This window comes from Mesocricetus auratus, unplaced genomic scaffold (genome assembly GCF_017639785.1).
Source record: "Mesocricetus auratus isolate SY011 unplaced genomic scaffold, BCM_Maur_2.0 Super-Scaffold_100003, whole genome shotgun sequence".
Lineage (NCBI taxonomy): Eukaryota > Metazoa > Chordata > Mammalia > Rodentia > Cricetidae > Mesocricetus > Mesocricetus auratus.
In genome coordinates, this window is record NW_024429188.1 from 92,717,008 (window position 1) to 92,732,140 (window position 15,133).

The 15,133-nt window shown below is 36.1% G+C and overlaps 1 protein-coding gene across 5 annotated transcripts in view; it reads left to right on the top strand.

The window, feature by feature from the left end:
* The window catches only part of Stag2 (stromal antigen 2), a 127,007-nt gene that overhangs the window by 44,686 nt on the left and 67,188 nt on the right, over positions 1 to 15,133 (top strand). For all 5 annotated transcript variants that reach the window (XM_013118246.3, XM_005076827.4, XM_013118247.3 and 2 more), the window contains exons 2-3: positions 7,856 to 7,995; positions 13,179 to 13,257. In XM_013118246.3, the coding sequence (XP_012973700.1) occupies positions 7,952 to 7,995; positions 13,179 to 13,257 (123 nt within the window). In that variant the 5' untranslated portion in view covers positions 7,856 to 7,951. The remainder of the gene's footprint in view (positions 1 to 7,855; positions 7,996 to 13,178; positions 13,258 to 15,133) is intronic.

Consider the following 15,133-nt stretch of genomic DNA (forward strand, 5'->3'; position numbering starts at 1 on the left):
TTCATTCATATATACATATACATTTTAAGAAGTTTCTACTCCTCCCTTATTTGGTAGTTCCATTTAGATTTTCTTCATATACATATATATTTTAACAAGTTTCTACTGTGTTAGGTTTCTGCACAACTCCTCAAATGCCCCTCAATTTTAGCTTTTTTTTTTTAAGATTTATTTATTATGTAGACACTGTTCTGCCTCCATTCCAGAAGAGGACACCAAATCTTATCACGGATGGTTGTGAGCCACCATGTGGTTGCTGGGAATTGAACTCAGGACCTCTGGAAGAGCAATCAGTGCTCTTAACCTCTGAGCCATCTCTCTAGCCCTTAGCTTCTTCTTATGGTGCTATGGATTAAATCTGTGCTACGTAATTAGCCTGGAAGCTTTTGATGTAATCTATTGGGAGTAGGTAAAATCAAATTTTTTCTTTCTTAATTGGCATACATACTAATGGGCTTCATTATGACATTTTTGTACAAACTTGTTTTTGGCAATCCATCTGCATTTCCTCTTTGTACCCTTACTTCCACTTTCAGTCGTTTCTCTCACTTTTTGCGTCACACGTTTTCTATTAAACCTTCCACTTCCTTGAAGCATCATCCTCTCAGTAAATGACCTATCCACTCCCACATGGACACATAAGTAAAAATTGAAATAATGAGTTAATATATTAGAGAGACTCTGATAGCTTATTCTGCCTTGTTAATTTTGGATTTTGCCTCACCAATTACCATAATTTTCATTCTATCCTTTTTACTGCAAATACTCTATAAAATCAGAATTTTGATTTTGCTTGAAATCTAGGTAAGGCTATTTTGTCTTCATCTACTTTGCCTTCAAATTTGCTGTTGCCTAAAATTTTCTGTTAAACGACTAATAGCCAGCATGCAATAAGTTGGCTAGCAATACCATGATCTACTTGAATAACACTGTATATCCTTTATTAATGTAAACACCTGAACTTGAAATACCTTGTTTCAACTTTATGTCTTTATATATTTGCTCTTCTACCAAATTGAAATGTTTATGCCCACTTTAACACACACTTGTCATTTATTTAGAATGTCTTAACATGTTGGAAATGATGTTAATGTGATACATACTTCAATTAGCCAAGTCTTAAAAGCTTAATATATGTGATGTTTTAGTGAGATTTCTGACATTATAACAAAACTGCCAAATATTTTCACTTCTAAAGAGAAAAAAATCTATTTTTGTTCTAGTTTGGAATTTTTTTTTATCTATGATGGCTTGTGCTGAAGTAGCGCATTATAATGGTGACCCATGACAGTAAAACCACTTCCCGCAACATGAGCCTGAAGGCAGAGTGCTGGGAGAGCACTCTTCCATAAAGCAGTTTCTTTTGCATAATGAGTTTATTCTCTCTTAATTTATATCCCCTTTGTTGACCACTCCTTCAGTGACCTAAAGACCTGGTAATAGGGTGTACTTGTTGGTACCTTCTAACAGTGTTACCTGGGTGAGTACCAATCCTTTAGTGCATGGACATTTGTAGGACATTGGAAATACAGACTATAACAAAAAAATGAAGGTTACACATTGATACAGCTTTTCAAAATTATTAGCTGTTGATAAAAAAATCTGTCTCTGTCTCTCTCTCTGAAGTTTGACCAACTTCAAAGATACATGGAAACTGTTTTGGTGGCTCATGTGCAGGGTTCCAGTTTCTGAGATGTGGAAATAAAACAAGTATGTATCAGATGGGTATAATCCGTGGAGGAGTCAGAAACTTTATTGTGTTGTGTAAACCCAGAGAGTACTGGGTCTTTAGGAATGAGTTGGACATTTTTTCTTGTTCAGCCCCCATCTCTTTCTTTCTTAGTTAAACACAAATCCTTAGTACTTAATTCTTACTCAAGTTCACAGTCATATAAATGCTTCCAGTTCTGTAGGGCTTTATTTAGTTTCTATGTAGCCATGCTATATCTATGTAAATTGCCTCAGTTTACTCCTTTCTTCCTTCTGAAAATAAGCTATTCTTCAAAGACTATTATATTATGTTATATTATATTGCATTATATTTATGTGCACCATGTGCATGCCTAGTTCTGGTGAAGGCCAGAAGGGAACTGGAGGTAGTTACAGACATAGGTGCTAGGGAACTAAACCCAGGTCCTTTGGAAGAGCAAGTTCTCTTAACTGCTGAATCATCTCTCCAGCCCCATAAAAGTTAGTTTTGAAGTCTTGGGACCTTTAATGTATTTAATTGTTATTTTAGGCCTTTTCCTTTTGGAGTGTTAACTTCCTTGTTACTATTTTCAAATATTGCAAGTGTAGAGATGGGGTTTATTCTTGAGTTAGGAAATGCCATTGATTTTTTTGTAGCTTTCTTTAAGGCACAACTTCTCCAGATTACCTATTTCTGTATTCTAGATCATGAGCTACCCTTATGGATTCGTTAGGACTGATCCACTTTGTGGAAAGGAAAATGCATTTTTTCCCAAATACTGTATGTGGTAGCTGCAACGTGGTATCAAGAAACTGCTAGATTCAGAGTTTACTACTGGTCAGAGTACATGCCATCATTGCATAATTCTTTGCAGTCTTATTTAGAAGACTTTGGCACAGATTAGGGAGCCTGGTAGAGGAAAGAAAAATATTTTGAAATGAATAAAATTTAAGGGTCATGAATCATCAAATTGACAACACATTTTTCTCCTTTTAAAGGTGTGTGTGTATAAAAACATATATATATATACATATATATATATTAAATGGTTAGCCATATGACATTTAACATAGAATGGGCAATAACTTTGCTGTTTCAAGCAACATGAGATTAACTGACAGACTGTAGAATATAGCCAAGCCAATATGAAGGAACCTACCTTTGCTCCTGTTAGTCCTCTTTAAGGAAGTTTCTGTTCCTTGAACTAGAGATAACAGCAGTAGAGTGATTGCTCAGCATGTACAATGCCCTAGGTTAAATCTCTAGCACCACCAAGAGAAAAGTCTCTGTTCCCAGATCATCTACACTTGGCAAGCATAAGAAAGAAAAGTTTATGATAGGAATCAGTTTTTATATGCTTAACTTTTTATGATTATGGACTTGAAGTTAGAATGAATCAGATTTTAGCAGCATGGTTTTGTAATTCCTCATCTTTAAAAATTTTCCACTGACTATATAGCCAACTGACCTTCAACTTGTATGTGTTCTTTTTCAGCTTTAGACTCTCCTTTACTAGGATGACAGGCTGTGCCACTGTGTGTGGGCCTTGTGCAAGTTTTGATAGAGTACAATTTTCAGAATTTAACTTTATTGTACTAACAATAAGATTGAAAGTTAAAAATTGAAAAACCACTCACATGTTGGTCAGTCTGATATGTTAGGTCTTTTTGCCTTTTCTTTTTTCCTATTTTCCTGTTTCTTCTTGTTATTATCACATGCAATTTATAGTAAGTAGTTTTTAAATGTATCAAATTTTATTTACCTTGATACAGTTATAGTTTCATTGTGTGAATGTTTCATTACTTATAGTGATGTACAGCCACTTAATCCATTGCCGGATATTTAAATAATTTGTAAGTCTTAGTGCTTGTATTATAATGTCAGTGACATTTTGGAAGAGTATGCATATCTTAGATATGATACTAATGAGTAGAAGAATGTGACTTTGGATAGCGAGCACTAATATAAGATGACGACATGGTGTGCATGAATTTGCCAGCTTTTTGCTGCTGCAGATTTTTAGTGATAGAATTAACACATCAGCTGCTTAGGTGTTATTTACCATATTCTCCAGTAATAATGTGGATTCCGAGTGACTGTTTTAGTCATGACTCTGTTCTCTGTTTAGATCACTTGGAATTGAATTAAAGTCATCTCAAACAATTATTCTTCAAGGGAAAGATTAAAATTACTCTTATTTTTTAAACATTATCACCAAATACAAGATTTCTTGCTTGCTTCAATTTGGTGGTACAGTTTAAGTGACTTTTACAAATCAGTTTCTGAAGTTAAAGATGTAATTATTTCTATTTATTTGTGCTTATTTACTTTAATAATCAGTTTCTTCATGTGTTCAGAATTGGAAGTCAATCCCGCTCCCTGTGTGTGTATGCATTGCTGCAGATAGAATACAAGTGCCCTGTTTCACAGTGCATCCCAGCCCCAGAAGATGTTGTTGTTATGAAATTTAATGTATAATCTAAATAGGAATACCAGTCCATAAATGTACAAATATAGATAACCTTTAATAAGAAAATGCAGAAGCTTGTTGCTGCTAATGGCCCTTCCAAGGACAATAGTAATGGAGATTTAGTACACACTTCATGTCTCTGCTGTCTTCCCCAGTTGTTGGGATCGCATCTCTTTTATAGTAGTTACAGAGAAGGCCTATATGTGATCAAGACCTCAAACTTTTTCTTTGATATTGGCTGAGAGCTCCACCTTGTGATCTTTGAGTGTGTGTGTGTATGCATACGCACATGCATGCATATACATGTATATATAATTAATAACCTGCAGCACTCCAGAAGTGATTGGCCTTTTATGCTTTTATTTAAGCATTGATCTTAAGTTATAATAGAGTTAAGCATATTTAGAGACATTTTTGGTGAAGAGGCAGTGTAGTAGAGACTGAGCAGAACATCTTGTATTTGCTAGGCAAGTGCTCTGCTATATCTCCAGCCCTCTGGAGGGGCAAGTGGATCTCTGTAAGTTCAAGGCCAGTTTGTTCTACATAGTAATTTCAGGACAGCCGTGTGTGTGTGTGTGTGTGTGTGTGTGTGTGTGTGTGTGTGTGTGTGTGTGTGTGTGTGTGTGTGTGTGTTAGTTATATCTCCAAATACATGGAATTTGATATTTTTAGCTTTAAGTGGTATATGCTTTCTTATAGAAATCAGTGTATTTTCATTTTTCTTGTATAGGCAGTTCCATAAGACAGATCGTTGTTCCATTGAATGCTATCATTGAATGCTATCATTGAAAAATACCTCTGGCTCCACAGCGTTTGTTGTGAAGTACTCAGAGACACAGTAGCACAGCATAGATGGCTACCATATAGTTTTGATATCTTACCACCCTAATGTCCTGAAGTGTTGGTTGAAAATTGGTCTGTGACTTTTCAGCTTCCTTGAAATATCAAATAAAAAATCAAATATCTAGGATAGTAGGAAGACAAAGATATATTCTGTATGTGATGACAAACCTTGGAAATATAGAATATTAGACAGTTATATAGGGTACGTTAATAAAAGCTGGCTTCACACCAAAAGGTCTTGGGGGGGGAACAGTAGTTTAGGGTATAAGGGAAACCATACTAATAGTAGTAGTTAAGATTTCACAGTATGAGGACCTTTCAGATGGAAGATAAATTCAATGTTTTCACACTGAATTATTTATATTGCTGTTCACAGAATGTTCTTTTTTTTCCTGAGACAGAATTTCAGGTAGGCAAGTTAGTCCTGAGCTCTATGTAGCCAAAGATGACCTTGAACTTCTGATCTTGCTTCCCAAGTTCTGTTATTAGAGGTATACACTACCAGTCATGCTACGTAAATACTTCTTGTAAAGAATTGTTTTTTATTTTAGCCTGACAACATAAACTAGGAAAATAGTGTTTTGAACATGTTTTTACCAATTGGTGCTTCTTATGGACTAGATGAATTGATAAGGGAAATTGTTTGCTCTTTTTCTTGTTTCTTATTTTCTGTTCTCTGTTCACCATTTTCTTTTTGTCTACGGACCTAGAACTTACTGTGTATCCCAGACTATCCTGGAACTAGAATATATCTTGCCTTTGCCTTGTGATTGCTGAGACTATAGGTGTGTAGCGTCATACCTAGCTTTTTTCCCTTGTGTCTATTTTATTGGAAAATGTCGTTAGAATTTCACTAGTTTGGTATATTTGAGTTTTCTAAGATATTTAGCTCTTCTACCTCATTTAAAATAATTTTTATTTTTGCATGTATTTATCTGTATGTGTGTGTAGGAATGTGTGGGTATAGGTGTGGGCACGCACATGTTAGAGCATATATATATGGTCATTAGACAGTTTGAGGTAGTCAGTTTTTTCTTTGCACCATGTGTGTCCCAGTGATGGAATTCAGGCTATCAGGTTTGGCGGGAGGAGCTTTTACCTACTTAATCATCTCACAGGCCCTCATTGACTTTAGTTGACCACCAAGAACTTGGGTTCTTTTTAAAGACAAAAAACCAAAACATAAGACTGAAAGCTGACTGGATGGTAGTGACCCTCAAATTGATGTGGTCCTTACAATGCCATGGCCCCTGCCGAGCAGTCGTAACCCACAATTTTAATCCCAGCATTTGGGAGGCATAGTCAGGCAGATCTCTGTGAGTTCAAGTCCAGCATGGTCTACAGAGCTAGTTCCAGGACAGCTAGGGCTATTACACAGTGAAACCTTGTCTTGAAAAACAAAACAACAACGTAAAGACCGAAAGCTATAAAAGTACAAGTGTGGTGGTGTATATCTATAATCCTAGTACTAAGAAAATGAGTCAGGAGGATCAAGAGTTCATGGTTATCCTCAGTTACATACGGGGTTTGAAGCTAGTATAGGACTTGTGAGATACTGTCTTTCAAAAGCTGTAAATAAAGTATGGTTAGATTAGATAGCTCAGCAGGTAAAAAGCATTTCTGCTCAAACCCGACACCTGGGTTTGATCCCTGGAATCTACACAAATATGGAAGGAATCAGCACTACAACGAAGTCATCCACATGTGACACATACTCATGTTACACAATAATAAATAATAGAGATTTTACATTTCTTATCTTAAGACAGACATTAGCTTGTTTGCCCCCTATTTTGTTAATATGCCAGTCATTTGATAGCAGATCATTCTTTAATTTAGGAGATGCACCTGTGCTCTTCAAACCTAGAAAGTAATTCCTTTCTCATGCTCAGACTTATAAATATTTTGTGACAAGTATCATCCTTTTTGAGACATGTTCTTGCTATGTATACTAGGCTGGCCTCAAACTCATGGCTGTTGGGGTTATAGGTGTATACTACCATAGGTAGCTACAAGTAGTATTCTCTCTCTCTTTTTCTCTTTTGCTTTTTGGCGGCAGGGTTTCTTTGTGTAGCCCTGGCTGCCCTGGAACTCACTCTGTAGACCAGGCTGCCTCTGCTGGCATTAAAGGCCTGTTCCACTGCTGCCTGGCAAGTAGCATTCTTGTGTTGGGGATCACACTGAAGCATGCTGACTAATGATATTTAGGCTGCTTGTGTAGGTAACTTAAGGGAAATCCACTCTTTTCAACATAACATGGATTTATCATGGCAGCTGTTTATTAGTAAAGTAAGCTTTGTGCTATATGTTTTTATCAAGTGTTTTAAAATTATATCTTAAAATGTTTTTAAAGGTTTCTTTTATCCGTGTCTGAATACCATCAATAAAAAGCTAAAATAATTTAGGCATATTATATTATGATTTAAAATTTTCTTAGGGACATCAGGACTTTATTAAGACGGCTACATTTTCTTTTTAGTATGTGTTTATTTGTATGTGCATGATGTTTGTATGTGTTATGTTGTATGCGTATATACATGAATACACATACAAGTTTGTATATACATGAGTTAGACTACTAATGGATGGACAGAGAGGAGAGAGGAGAGCAATGCATGTGTGCAAGCACGAGGCCAGAGTGTCATTTTAAACAAAACTACGTATGGTGCAATCCTCTCTTCTCTGTTATTATTGTAGATCTGTAATAGTTCTTAACATGCAGCCGAATGGGAAAGAGCAAGATACTTATTTACTAAAACACATTAAGAGACACTGGGGAATTTAGCTCTTGAGTATGAATATTTCTTGATGTTTGTGGTGTATTTATAATGAGTATTTTCTCTTCTTTAAAGGAACCGTCTTTCTCAGAGGAAGCACACTGTCATTTTACTCACATAAATATATGAATATATTTCTGACATTGGGGTGTTCCAGAAGATGATAAAGAAATGATAGCAGCTCCAGAAATACCAACTGATTTTAATCTACTACAGTAAGTACTTTGTATTGTAATGACATTTAAATATTTATTTTTTCTCCACAAAATTGAAATGGTAATCTTGATTAAATTGCTTCTTCTTGATCCTAGTATATAAGCTAGCATGTATGTTTTGAAAGTGTTTTTTTAAAAATTTGTACTCAATGAATTTTTTTAGTACTTTTGTAATATTTTGGATCTATTTTTGAAGTTTACATAGGATGCAATATACTATTATTTTACAAATATTATCATTTCCAGTTATTTGTATGCCCATGTATCTGTATGTGGGTATGTGCATGTATCTGTATGTAGGTATGTGCATGAATATGCAGTTGCCTTTCAACGCTAGGAGAGAGAGAGCATCAGACTCCCTGGAGCTGGAGTTACTGGGAAGTGAACACTGCAAGAGCACTGCATGCTTTTAAATACTGAGCAGTCTCTCCTGCCTCTATTATAATTTTTTGATGTGCAGTTCTGAGTCCATTGTTGGTATTGCAGTATGCCTTAGTTACTGTTTTGTTGCTATGGAGAGACATCATGATAATTATGAAAGAGACAGCATGACTCTTATGAAAGGAAGAATTTAATTGGGGCCTTGCTTAACAGTTTTAGAGGGTTAGTCCGTGATCATCATGGCAGCTGCGGTCTGGCATGGCGCTATGGCAGTAGCTGAGAACTTTACATTCTGACCTGCAGGTAGCAGGCAGAGAGAGGAGAGACTGCTCCTGGTGTGGGCTTTTGAAAGCTCAAAGCCCACTCCTCAGTGGCATACCTCCTTCAATTAGGCTCCATTTTCTAACCCTTCAAGAACAGTGTCAGTAGCTGGGCACCACGCATATGAGCCTGCAGGGGCCATTCTCATTCAAACTACCACACAGTGCTAGTTGTTTTGAGGGAGACTATCAAGATTACTAAAATGTTAACTCTTTGTCAGTGGGGAATAATGTTATACATTAGTTTTATCAAGTTTTTTTTATTTAAATCAGATGAGGGTAAGACATCTCAGTCATTTGTTCAGAAACAAGTTAGATGCATTATTGTCCTAAAATGTGTTTGAACACTTAGCTATTCACTTACCCACCTCTCCATTCCCCCATCCTGTTACCTACACTCTTGAGGCTGAAGAAATGGCTAATCAGTAAGAGGACTTGTTGCTTGCAGTCTCCACGTTCAGTTCCCAGCACTCACATGGTCGCTTACAGCTATCCGTAGCTCTGGTTCCAGGAATAACTTTGGGTACCAGCACACATATATGCACATAAAGCACTAATACTTATAAAATAAAGATCTTAAAATGACTAACTGTACCTTTTTTGGCAGGGAATAGTAGTTCTTGCAGTATTTCCTTTTTGCTAGGAGTAAAGGATAGCAAGTTCAAGGCTAACCTGAGCTCTAAAATGGGATCCAGGTCTCTCTGGGCTAAATAGTGAGAACCTGTCTCCTGTCTCCATAGGAGTCATATGTGCCTACATGTAGGTATGAATGTGTGGGTGTTTTTTTTTTTTGTTAAAGGGTTTCACTATGTAATCCTGGCTGGCCTATAACTCAACAGAGAGAGATTTGTCCACCTCTGCCTTGCAAGTGTTGGGATTAAAGGTGCACACTACCATGCCTGGGTATATATAGTAGCTGTTTTATACAAAGAAGTAGTTCCATGAAGTGTTTGGATTAAAAGTAAACATTTATATTGCCTTTAGATCTGCTTAGTTTCATTTTACACACAATTTCCTGTTGGATTCTGTTAGGTTTTGTTTGTTTGTTTTTTGAGACAGGGTTTCTCTGTGTAATGGCCCTAGCTGTCCTGGAACTCATTCTGAGACCAGGCTGGCCTTTAGTGCAAAGAGATCCGCCTGGCTCTGCCTCCTGAGTGCTGAAATTAAAGGTATGTGCCATCACCACCTGGCCCTGTTAGATTCTTTATGAGGCTTTATTTAGTAGAAAAATTTTGACTATAGTAGGTAGATACTATTTTATATAGTAACCAGTTTCTACCTTTGTTAATATGTAGCTTTTCATTTTTTAAAAAAAAATTGTAGATTATGAGTCTGTTGGGTTTGCTAATGTAATGACATTTCCTAGAGGCTCTGGGATTAATGCAGGACCTTATGTATACTAGTGTTTACTATTGAGTTACATCTGTAGTCCCCAAAATTATGCTTTTATTTTGAGACAGTCTCATGTAGCCTAGGCTGACCTCAAATTTACTATATAGCCTAGGATGACCTTGACCTCCTGAAGCTCCTCCTGCCTTCTCAAGTGCTTGGGTTGCAGGCATATACTACCATGTTCATTTTTATGCATTTCTAGGCATTAAACCTAGGTTATGCTAGACAATTAATCTTCCTAATTGAGTCATATCTTCAGCCCAAATTGTGATATTTTACTCAATGCATATTTGCCATACTTTAAGGTTTCTGTGGAAAAATAGAATTTTAGTGAGATATATTCCAAGTCTTAAATTCATTTTTATTTAAAGGAGTTATTGAACCAGGGTTAGTGATGCATACTTGTGATTCCAGTACTCATGAAGTTTGAGAATGAGAGTTTGAGACCAGACTGGACTACATAATGAGGACCTGCTTATAAAAATAAAATAATCCCACAGATAGCACATTCTTATTAAAGATGTATTGGACAGTGTAAGGAATTATAAATTATAAAGTTAAAAAGCAAAAATTATGCAGTTTCCTATGTACATCAAGATTCAGGATCATTAAAAACTTTATATTATAGATTAGAGTATTAAAATTTTCAATACTTTAAAAATATGGGTCAGCCATTGAATAATGGGTTAGGAGGATTGATGGGAGTAGAATGAACATAGCATTTGCTTGTGTATGTGAGATGCTAATGACAGCGAAGAACAGAAGTTTCAGCTCTCTGATATTAGTAGATCTGTTCTGTTTCCAACCATTGAAGGGTTATCATAGTATTTTGTTGTCAACTTATTAATATGTCATTCCACCTATTGTAGTTTAGTGTTTGTTTGGTGTTAAAACATAAGAAAGCAATGAAGTTAAGACAGACTCAGGGAGAATTTATTTTTTTCTGCTTGGGAGTTACTTTAAATTTCCATTTTTGATGACTCAATTTGACTTTCTTCAGAGGGTTTTTTTTATTTCTAGTGAAGTATTCTTGTGGTTTTAGATAGTTAGGTGGAATAAAAGTATTTCTGAGCATTTGTTTCTTCTGCGATCATTGGAGTATTTGGAAGACTACTGTTCATAGATTTTTAGCAGTTACTGAGCCAAGAGTATCTGGGGAAAAAAAGAATAGAATTTATTTATGAAGATCTTTTAAAAGTTTTTAATTTCTTTACCATATAATATGTATTTGTAGAAGAATACCAGTGATAACCATGTTTTAAATTTCATTTTTGAGATTATAGTAGATATTGAGTCTTTGGTGATCAACTTCCAGAACTATACTTATTACATGTGGTGATATATTATGATTTATTAAAGCTTGCCTGAGGATTCCAAAAGCAAAGTCATCCACAAGCTGTAGAGGTCAGGCTGTGGTGACACACACCTTTAATCCCGTCAGCCATACTATCTAGCCAGGGAGTGGTGGCAGATGGATCTCTGAATTCAAGGCCACCAATGCCTACACAAGAGTGAAGAGAAGTAGCTCACACAAAGATGATCTCAGCTCTAGGGATCACATGACTTTAATTCCAGCACTAGGGATGTGTAAAAAAGCAAAGGGTCTCATGTAGAGATCCATTCTGTAGCCATGCTGAAGAGAGGCAGCAGTCTGAGGCTTGGTGGAGAGCTCCTGGAGACAGGATCAGCCCTTTCAGCCTGAGGTAGAGGTAAGAGTTAGTGACCAGCTGCTTTGCTATCTGACCCTCAGCTTGAACCCCAGTATCAGCCTCTGGGTCATATATTATCCATGTTACATTTACAAGCCATTTCTTCTCAATATGATAGGACATAGTTAGGATTCCCACTATCTTCAGTTCATTGTTTAAATTACTTTATGGGTAAGTAAGTGCTATAAATAGTGATTTTTTTTCTTGGTAGTATGTTAACCATTACTTTAGATTTATGAAGTATTTCTACCTTGACAGTGTCTGGACTGCTGGTAATATTACAGGAATAAAAATGCAAATAGAAAAACTCTATATTGAAATGATTACCTTTATAAATATAGTCTTTCCCTTTGGTCCCTATATTTTAAGCAGAACTCACTCTACATTTATACATTTTCAATGGTTATGCCATTATCTTTCATGGTGACTTTACTATAAAACCCAGTGTTACATAATTACTAGTGTATATCTTGCTTTTACTGTTTATATTTGGTAGGGTTAGTTTACACATGATCACATACACACAACATAAAGAACCACACATGTTAATTCAATTCAACTTTAATTTAAATCACTTCCTTTTGTGTATGAGAAAAATCCATGTTATACAAAGTATCCCCACTAGAAACATGGGCCAGTTTTTTTTTAAGACTGTAGTTTTATCTGTTGGAGGTTGAGGAAACTTTGGTATATTATATATTGTGTTATAGATGAGAAGATTGAGATATTTTTATCTAGTGTTGGAACTGATTCTCCTGATTAGTCTACTGCCTGTTTCCTTCATTAAGGATTTTGAGCATTTAGCGTAGTTCTTCATTATATTTAAATTGATTTTGTGTTTTATACACACACACACACGTTCATAAATACATGGTGTGGTCATTGACATACTTAGATGTGTGAACTTGTTTTGAGTAAAGTAGAAAAAGTAGAAGTCAGGATCTACTGATATTTCTAAGAGTCTCTAATGATTTAATATTGAATGGCAAAATAAATTAAAAAAATTTTTGGTTTGTTTGGTTTGGTTTTGGTTTTTTAAGACAGGGTTTTCATGTGTAGTCCTGGCTGTTCTGGAACTCGCTCTGTAGACCAGGCTTGGCTCAAACTCAGAAATCCTCTTACCCCTGCCTCCCAAGTGCTGGAATTAAAGGTGTGCACCACTGCCACCGCCACCGCCTCGGCCTTACATCCTCTTTTATTTTCTTCTTACTCCTATCCACTTTCCCGCAGGAGTCTTCCATATCCATAACTTTGTTTTATTTGTGACCTACTGATTTGCAATGATTCAACCATGCCTTTCTGTTTTAAATACTGTTAAAAAACTGGAAACACCTACTTTTCTAAGAAAGATTTAAACTATTTGCTTATCTTTTTGTCATAGGGAGTCAGAGACACATTTTTCTTCTGACACAGACTTTGAGGACATTGAAGGAAAAAATCAGAAGCAAGGCAAAGGCAAAGTATGTATCATTTATGTAACTTTGTTTTTTCTTAAGATAGGTGTGTGTGTGTGTTTCTGTATGTTTAACTGAAAGAGAATTTCATCCTTCAAATGTGGCTTGTTTTGGGGGGGTCTCAATTGTATCGCATGGTTCTCTTTGTTTCAGTCCAAATAGCTTTTATGCATGTATATAGTATAATATAGTTGAAATTAATGATGCATTTTTGTTTTTAGTAGGTCATCTTATAAAGTACAATATGCTAAGCAAATTGTGGTATCTCAACTGGTTTGATTTCCCCGTGTTGTCTCAAATATAAACTAAAAAAACTAAAAACATATAAACTTCCTTCTTCTGATGTACCCTACTGATGTAACGTATCACCTGTATACATAACATGTAGCATATAACCCAAATTATGTCTAGTCTACTGATGAAAATCCATTTTATCCTTTGTAAATAATGTCAAAAATGAAAGCTAACAAAGTTAAATTTTAGTCAGGATGTAAATTTAGACTATGACTAAGTAGCCAGAGAGATATCTATGGATACGTTGATAAGTTGTTCAATTTTTTGCTGATTTTGTTTAGTTTGGTTTGGTTTTGCTTTGTTTTAATTACTGAGTTGTACTATATAGCTGTTTATGTAGGCCAGATTGGAATGAATTTGTGATCTTTCTGACTTACCTTCCTCCCAAGTTATGAGATTATACATGTGTACTCCATATTTGAGTTCAAAATGAAATTTTTTTGTTACTTTAATTTTAAATAGCTTGCTTCACATGTCAAACCCAGTTCCCTCTCCCTCCCCTTCTCCTGCACCCCCCACCATCCCCCCCAGCCTCCCACCCTATAGCCATTTCCTTCCACATAGGGGATATCCAGAGTCTGTCATTTCACTGAGGGAAGGGTCCAGGCCCTCCCCTGAGAGTCCAGGCTGAGAGAGCATCCCTCTTTGTGTTATGGACACACAAAGTCCGTTTGTATGCCTGGGATAAATACTGATCTCCTGCCCAGGGCCCCATAGGTTGTCCAGGCCTCCTCACTGACTCTCACATCAAAATGAATTTTAGATTGTGATTTTTTTGTGGCACCAGCACTTTAAATATGTATTAGAGAGGTTGGAAAGATGGCTCAGCAGTTAAGAGCACTTGCTTACTGCTCTTTCAAAAGACCTAGTACCTACATTATTTTTTACTTATGTGCTGAGAATATTTATATTTTCTGCTTTCATCATCACTGCAACCCTGTGAGGTTGGCAACGTTTTATCTTCCGCCTTACAAATTCATCTTATCCCCTCACATTCCCTCTTTTCTTTTCTCTTCCACAGCAAGACATTATATAGCCTGACTTTGTAATGTAGCTGGTCTTGAAAACTTGATCCTCCTGCTTCAGCCTCTTGAATGCTGGAATTCTAAACATATATAACTATGCTCAGATGGGAAAAATCCTGGAGTAATGTATGGATTTGTAACTTGTCCAAAATCACCCAGCTAATAGTAGTAGAAATTTGGTCTCAAAGTTTGTCATCAAATGCTCTGATCTACTGTAATATAATATGAGATTCTGGACTGGAAACTTGGCTCAGCGGTTAAAAGCACTGCTGTTCTTAGAGAAGACCCTGGTTCAATTTCAGCCACCCACATGGTGGCTCCTAACTAACTCCAGATTCAAGAGGATCTGAAGCCCTCTTCTGACCTTCATAGGCTCCAGGCCCAAACATTATACACATACAAACATGTAGAAAAAACACTCGAAAGCATAAAATAAATAAGTAAATTAATTTAAAAAATTTGAGCATCATGGAAAACAAGAGACTATAACTGTCACGCAACTTTCTTATATTTCAATGCCATTCTTCTATATATCAAGTTGAAACATAAATCAGCAGCTTTCT